At 46.1% G+C, this 7,862-nt stretch overlaps 1 protein-coding gene across 1 annotated transcript in view; it reads right to left on the reverse strand.

Moving 5' to 3' along the window:
* Positions 1-7,748, reverse strand: part of OSTF1 (osteoclast stimulating factor 1) — a 54,243-nt gene extending 46,495 nt beyond the window's left edge. The window contains exon 1 of the mRNA XM_041745385.1: positions 7,414-7,748. Coding sequence (XP_041601319.1) covers positions 7,414-7,714 — 301 coding nt within the window. The 5' untranslated portion in view covers positions 7,715-7,748. The remainder of the gene's footprint in view (positions 1-7,413) is intronic.
* Positions 7,749-7,862: the final 114 nt, after the last annotated feature.

A 7,862-nucleotide genomic window follows, 5' to 3' on the forward strand; every position in this document is an offset into this window, starting at 1 on the left:
AATGGATTTCTCTTTAATTTGGAACAAATTTCTCCAGCTCACGGCTTCCATGTGCGCACAGCAAGCTGCTCTGGGAGAAGCTCAGCCCTATACAGTCAGGCAAGTGAAAATAAGAGGACATCATGTGATCTCATTTTGCCCGAGTTAAATGACATTCCCCGCTCTTTTGCCTACCAAACTCTGACACAGCATTCCAGGCTCTGCTTAAATTTCCCCTCGGTGACACCCTCCCAGCTTCCTCAAACTCCCTGCCTCGGACTACCCAGCCTTTGGAGCCCTCTCCCCATCACACACACCATAAAGTTTCCGTGTAAGGCATGCTCACACAAGGTAAACTGGTAAAACCTTTCTGGAGAGCATTTTGGAAACGTCTATGAAAGTGACAACACGCCTACCCTCTGATACGACACTCCCACGGCCTGGACTTTGTCCTGTGCATTTATTCACAAGTAAGCAATGCGGTAACTACCTAAACGTGGAAACTATCCAAATGTGCATTAATGTGGGTCTGATTAAATAGATTCGATGGAATATCATGCCTTGTTCAAAAGAACAGGAGGAGCTCTCTTTGTACTGTTTTCTCTAATTTTTCCCCAAACTCCTTTAATATTTTTGATCTTTCTTTCTTTTTTTTTTGGCAGTTTTTTTTAAGTATTGACAAACTTCTAGAAAATCTTGATGTCAGGACGCCTGGGTGGCTCAATGATTGAGTACCTGCCTTTGGCTCAGGTCGTGATCTAGGGTCCTGGGATCGAGTCCCACATCAGGTTCCCTGCACGGAGCCTGCTTCTCCCTCTGCCTGTATCTTTGCCTCTCTCTCTCTCTCTCTCTCTCTCTGTGTGTGTGTCTCTCATGAATAAATAAATAAGATCTTTTAAAAAAAAGAAAGAAAGAAAGGAAATCTTGATGTGACAGCTCACATCAGCCCACTGAAAGTTACTTCTCCATCCCTCTCCTTCCCTCCCTGTCTCTGTCTCTTGTATTTTGTCTTCCTCTGAGCATTAAGCAACTGAGTACAACTTTGGCCGTGGTTTTCTTTCTTTTTTTTTTTTTTAAGATTTATTTATTTATTTATCCATGAGAGACGGGGGGAGGGGGGGCAAAGGGAGAAGCAGGCTCCATGCTTGGAACCCAACCCGAGACTTGATCCTGGGTCTCCAGGATCACACCCTGGGCCGAAGGCAGCGCTAAAGTGCTGAGCCACCCGGGCTGCCCTTGGCCATGGTTTTCACTGGACAGGAGGTATGAGGTAAAGGGAATCAAAATATGCCACCTCACAGTACGCCACTTTGGTCTAAGAATTATTTTAAGGGGTGCCTAGGTGGCTCAGTTGGTTAAGCATCTGCCTTTGGCTCACGCCATGATCCTGGGGTCCTGAGATCAAGTCCCAAGTCGGGTTATGCACTCAACGAGGAGTCTGCTTCTCCCTCTCCCTCTGTTCCGCCTCACCCCCGCTCATGTTTGTTCTCTCGCTCTCTGAAATAAATGAAATCGTTAAAAAAAAAAAAAAAAAAAAGAATTATTTTGAGCTGAAGGAAATTGAGGAAAAAGCAGATACAAAAGAACTCTCTGCCTCCCTCTCATGTGCCTAAAAGCAGGGCATAAATTCCCCTTGTGAACTGAGTTCTGCCGTCATACGAGAAGGAGAACTCTTATTATCAGATGAAGATGGTACCTAAATGTGTCTGCATAAAGAAACCTTACTAAAATAACCCTTACCGTTGACTAGTTTCCCCATATATTTACTTTCCCACAATTTACTGCCCGCAGAAACCAAAACCTCTTTTTCCTTTGCTAGTCACTGCTCCACAATGTAACACCCTTTGTTAAAATGGCACATAAGCTTCCAAATCTAACCCTTCTTTGGACTCTCACCTCTTTTCTGCATGGCCCCTGTGCGGGTAAACCTGAAAACACCAAACTTGTATCCCTTTTCTTCTCGTTAATCTGGCTTTGCGTCAGTTTAATTTCCAGGACCCAGATACAGAACATAAGAGGGGAGAGGAAAGATTTTTTCCTCCCTTACACAGGTGTGTCAGAAAAGTTCACTGCACTAATCACACTGTAGTCTAGCTATGTGAATGCTGAAACACAAGAGGGAGGTGACTGCCTTATTTCTGGAACTAGTACTGATGGATACTGTCCCTAGCTTTTGCTGCCTTATAGTGAAGCTGTAAGATGTATCCAACCATGGCTTACCCCACCTTCCTCAAGACAAAGACTTTATGATGTTATCAAGACTATTGGGCAACCCAGGTGGCTCAGCGGTTTAGCGCCACCTTCGGCCCAGGGTGTGATCCTGGAGACCGGGATAGAGTCCCACATCGGGCTCCCTGCATGGAGTCTGCTTCTCCCTCTGTGTATGTCTCTGCCTCTCTCTCTCTCTCTCTCTCTCTCTCTCTCTCTCGTCTCTCATGAATAAATATTTTTTTAAAAAAAGACTATGTATTGGCCATGAATAATAACTTCAGTTATTATTATTCAGTTATATAATAACTTCAGTTGCTGTAAAGTTGCAAGAAAATAAGAGGCTATTCTACTCTCAAAAAGTGTCTAATGGTCTAATACAGATGCGTTGAAAGGGGGGAGTTCTACAACACAATTGCAAATAATAATACAACCACAAGTTAGTAAAGGCAGCTGCCCAACAAAAGCCAGTCCAAACTAATAGAATCCTCATAGATTTCTCTGCCCAAGAAAATCGCTTCCACTTAAAGCTTGTGTTTCATTCCCAGGTCAAATCAACCACTTCCTAGCTCTCAGACCTTAAGTGGTTTACTTAACCTCACTAAATACTACCTCACTCATAAAATGGGGATATTAGGACCCACCTCATCGGGAAATTATAATAATTAAATGAGATGGAGCAAAGTGCTTCGCACAGTACCTAACACTTAGGGCAAAATAGATGTTAACTATTACTATTAACAATCATCACCATTCTGGAATTTTCAAAATGTTTCCCAAACTTTATTCTGCCACCAGGCATAAATGGAGCACGATGTTTATGAAGGACACCACTATCCATGTGCATATTCCTAGCCAACTCCATAATTCATTTATTCGGGGGGGGGGGGAATACACAAAAGTTCAGATCATCTTAGATGAAGACTTTTTTTCCTCTCAATAATGTTATATAAGCAGCATATGGATGACATCTTTGAAGTTTATGATGTTTTTACTGTAAATACAAAAGAACCCCAAATACTGACAATTTGTCTCTTCAAAGTCCCATGAATTTATTTTCCTAAGACACATAAAATATTTATGCTGCTTTACTTCCACCACCCAAATCAATAGGCCATTTGACAGAATTGGTCAAGGTCACACATCAGGCTTCCGACTACAATGGAGGGATATCAAACCGGCTTAGAATGAGATGATTCTAGTCCAAATCTTACTCAATATCCTTTGGCTGGTCTTTACAGAATAAAGTCTCAGAATGAAGTCTCTTTTGAGAAAAGTCTTTGTGAGAACACAAGTTGTCGTCTACACTGTGTCAAGTCTGGCAGGTTCACCCTAATTGAACTGTGAAGGCTTGGGAGGGTGACTGACAAGAACCATAATGCTATATGGATAAACTGAGAGGCCACATTGGTCCCAAGGAGGTAGGAGGGTCCCATGAAGAATGAGATGAAGACCATGAAATCGTGACACTTTTTAGCAGACTGATCCCTATGGTGGCAGCTAACAATTAGAGGGGAGAGTTTCAGTGACAGACCTTGAGTGGCCAAAAATGACCCTATAAAAAGACATCAGTAAGCAAGGAAAGGTCAAAGTGTGACAACTGATTTGTCAGAGCATAGGCAATAGTACATCCACAGTAGGAAACAGGCCAATCAACAGTAAAACACTTAAAACTGAAACTGAGACACCATTCTGAGGATAATCATTTGTATTTTCTCTTTTTAATGAAACAGAATTGAAGAAGAAAAATAACACCTGAGAGAAAGGAGTGATTATCACTAGACAGGTAGGGATGATCTTTTTTTCTATATGTATTTTCTAAACTCTCTAAAACAAAAATATGTATTACAAGGTTTGAAGAAAAAAAGAAGAAAGAAGAAAAAATTTATCACTTTTACTTTTAATCATGAGATTTTTTCCAAACAAAATGAGTAAGATCAGTCATCCAATTACAGATATGGGTCAATTTAGATATTATCTATATTACACCTAAATCTCCCCCATCAGATTCCACACTTTCATGGATGAGACCTTATTTTATTGTTCCTGGGAACCCCAATGTCTAGCACAAGGCCTAAAATATTAGCTCCATATATATATATATATATATACACACACATATATATTTTTTAAGACTATTTATTTATTCATAAGGACACAGAGAGGAAGAGACACAGGCAGAGGGAGAAGCAGGCTCTCCTCCAGGAACGATTTGGGACTCGATCCCGAACCCCAGGATCACACCCTGAGCCAAAAGCAGATGCTCAATTACTGAGCCACCCAGGCACCCCTTAACTGCATATATTAAGAAACGTTTAGCAAATGGATTTTGGACATGGCCACAAACCCAAAGTCTGATATAACCTCAGGAAGGTGCAAAAGAAAATGGTACTTTTATGAGCTATATGCCGATCATCCCAAAAGATACTTTTATCCACATTATAGCTTAATGTCCCTTGCTATTAAAATCTTCCATTAAGTCCTTTGTCCTGCCTCCTAGCTCCCTCCCTTTAGCCCTGCCTACAGAACTGAACCATGCTGTTTTGCCTGGGTCTTGCTCTGCAGGAAGCTATAGGGACCACCACTATCCTGTCCCGCTTGTGTTTCTTGTAGAGATGTCTGGTCCACTCCAACACTTTGAGAGGGCCCAGGGGAAGTTTATTTCAGATCTCAGTGCCTTTAAAATAACTCCTCCTTGAGAAAGGAACACATTTTATTTTTACAAAGAGTAGGAATCCTATAATTGATCTTTTATCTTTATGCTGGAAGCCAAGAGCCAAATCTACAGCCACCCTTTAGAAACCCTGGCAGACCTTAGGACACACATGTCTGTAAGCTAACTTTTCCTCTGGTTTCCTCTTATTATTCTTCCCTCCCTCTACAAGGCTGGCTTGCTTGCTTTGGTCCTTCCTTCCTTCTCTCTCTCTTTCTCTCTCTCTCTTTCTAACTTTCATTTGGGAGGAGGCCAGGTATAAACAAACCAAGAAACCAAAAATTAAATACAACCCCCTATCCCCATTTCCAAGTTGTTTCAGACATTTTTCACGCTCGCATCCTGCCTGCAGGACAAGCTCACTCTCCTCACAGCTACCAACCAGTGAGTGACCTTTATGTGCATCTGTGACCAGAAGAAGATCTGAGGACCGGAGACACTTTCCTTTTCTCTTCCACCCACCAGCTCTAAAATACACAAGACCACGCATGTCAATGGTACACGGTGATGTAAGGCAGGAAAGCATTATGATTCTGAAGTCTGGCGACTTGGATGCTAATCCTGCTTGCTCCTTCCTACCAGGCTGCTAACCCTGGGCGAGTGACTTAACCTTTCTGTGCCTCGCCTTAATATCACAGCCTGTGCAATGGGAACAATAACGGGGCTGACCTCACAGGGTTGCTGTGAGGAGTCAATGAGTTAATACATGTACAGTGATTAGATCAGTGCCTGGCACACAGTAAATGTGGACCAGGACTATAATAGGGCAGTTTTGTTTTCCATTAAGCCAGGCCACCCAATGTTTCAAGTCCAACTGAAAGTAGTATTTCTCATTGTCAATTAGTAAACTAACACACCGATTTCTACAGTGACCCTGAGCTTGGATCTCATTCGTCAATCAGCGTGGAGTCAAAGCTCTCTCTAAAACGGCAGATATTTTCAACCCTTTGCTTTCTGACTTGCTGAAGAGAAGGAGAAAGGGGAAAGCAGCGGTGTCCAATCACCAAAAACTGGTTTCTGGGAGTGTATCCCCAACTGGTAACAGTATGATCCTCCACCCAAACTGGCCTCTGCACCAGTACTCACGGTCACACTCCCACGGCTTGGTCAACGCTCCTCCAGCTGCAGCACAGATACCACTTAAAAGTCTTGAGAGGGGGGAAAAAACCTCAAGAACAACTAAGTTCTCAGGACACCCTTTAAAATAAAGTACTTTGTTTAGCCATGAAAGAACAACTCAGCTTTGTTGGATACTAGTAGTCTGATTTACATCTGAATTTAGAAGGCTGCCACCTCCCACACGTGCACTTAAAATGCTAACTTCTCATCAGATTCCACCAAAAAAGAAGCCCAGAGCCCAATACTAGCCACACCCCATCTTTGCTCACCGCAAAGTCAAAGTCCCAGCAACTTCCTTCACACCCGGCCCACTTAAAAAAAAAAAAAAAAAAAAAGCAAGCCCTCAGTGAATGACTGTGCTATATATGAGTATGCACATAATTTTCACACCAAATGGCTTGAAAAGGCCACTGTATGTAGGATGGCGAAGAAAGAAAACTAGATAATCACGGGAGGTGTAGTGCCTGCAGCCAAGGTTACTTCGAAATTTGACGTTAAATGGGTATCTATCAGCTCGGGCTATACTGAAGTTACAGGAGGTTAGAAGAAAAGCCCCGGGAGTGTATCAAAGCTATTTATTTGCCACTTCCTACGTTTCCCGTGATTACTCGCCAAATGAATGCACGAGTCTGTTACAGCCTTGAACTGAGCTGCATCGGTCCTTCCACATTCTCCTCTCTCCCTAGCGCAGAAAACGAACAGACTAAGGGCCAAGAACACAGCTTTGACGGCAAATGCACGGGGGGGGCAAAGGACTCGTACTGCGTGGCTGTCCCTCCCGAAGAGCAACAGCCCAGAAGACCCTAAAGCAGCCCGGACTCCCCTCGCCGCGAGCTCGCGCACAGTTTTCTAAATGCTTTTCTCCAAGATCCCGAGGGCGACTTCAAAGGCGGCTGGTCTCCAAAGTCCCCAAGGAGACTCGCTCACCCACCCCACCCTGCAAGCGGCGCACTTCCCGTTCGCTCCGGCCGGTCAGGAACTCTAACCTGACAGTGACACACACGAGAAAGAAAAGAAAAAAAAAAAAAAAAAGAGGAAGTGACCAAAAGCCCATTTCAAGGCACACATAGACATTTTTTTTTTCTTTTTCCCCTAAAGGGATCAATATCCCTGCCTTCCAACCAAGCCTCCATGGGCCCGGGGCCATCACCCCTACTAGAAGGTTGCAGCAAATGACAATGTTGCGAAATCCAGGGAGGGGCTCCTCTGTAACATTTTTTTTTTAAACCCTCGAAATCGTTGTCCAAAACGACCCGTCCGTGCAGCGCACGCGACAAAGCGGGCCGTGCAGGCGGGAGGGCTCCCGAAAGCGAAGCTCCGGGCCGGGCGGGCGCGCGGTGTGCCCGGCCAAGCGGCGGAGGAAGCGCAGGGCGCCCGGCGGCGGGGACCCTTACCTGGTTTGACCGGTTTGGGCGGCGGCTTCGACATCGCGCTTCCCCGGGCGGCTGAGCGTCCTCGCCGCGCACGCAAAGCCAACCGAGCGCCCCGCCGCCGGCACTCCGGGGCCCCAAAGCTCCTTCGCGTCCCGCTCGCAGCCGCGCGCCTGCAGGGACCTGCGCCCACCGCCGGCCGTCGGACGAGCGCACGCAGGCACAGCCGCCCCGCCCGCCCCGCCCCAGCCGCCCGAGCCTCCCGAGCCTCCCGAGCGCGCGGCCCGCCGACGAGGAAGTGGCCGCCGACTCGCCGAGCGCTCATTGGCTCCCGGGCTGGCAGCTGCGGCGCGGCGGGAGCGCGGGCGGCGCGCACGGCGGCGGGAGCGCGCCGGGGCCGAGGGACGGCGCCGCGGGCTCGCGCAGGCGCAGGCCCGGCCGCGCGCGCGCTCCCGACCAGGCCCGGGGCGCGC

The sequence above is a fragment of the Vulpes lagopus genome, chromosome 2 (assembly GCF_018345385.1).
Source record: "Vulpes lagopus strain Blue_001 chromosome 2, ASM1834538v1, whole genome shotgun sequence".
NCBI lineage: Eukaryota > Metazoa > Chordata > Mammalia > Carnivora > Canidae > Vulpes > Vulpes lagopus.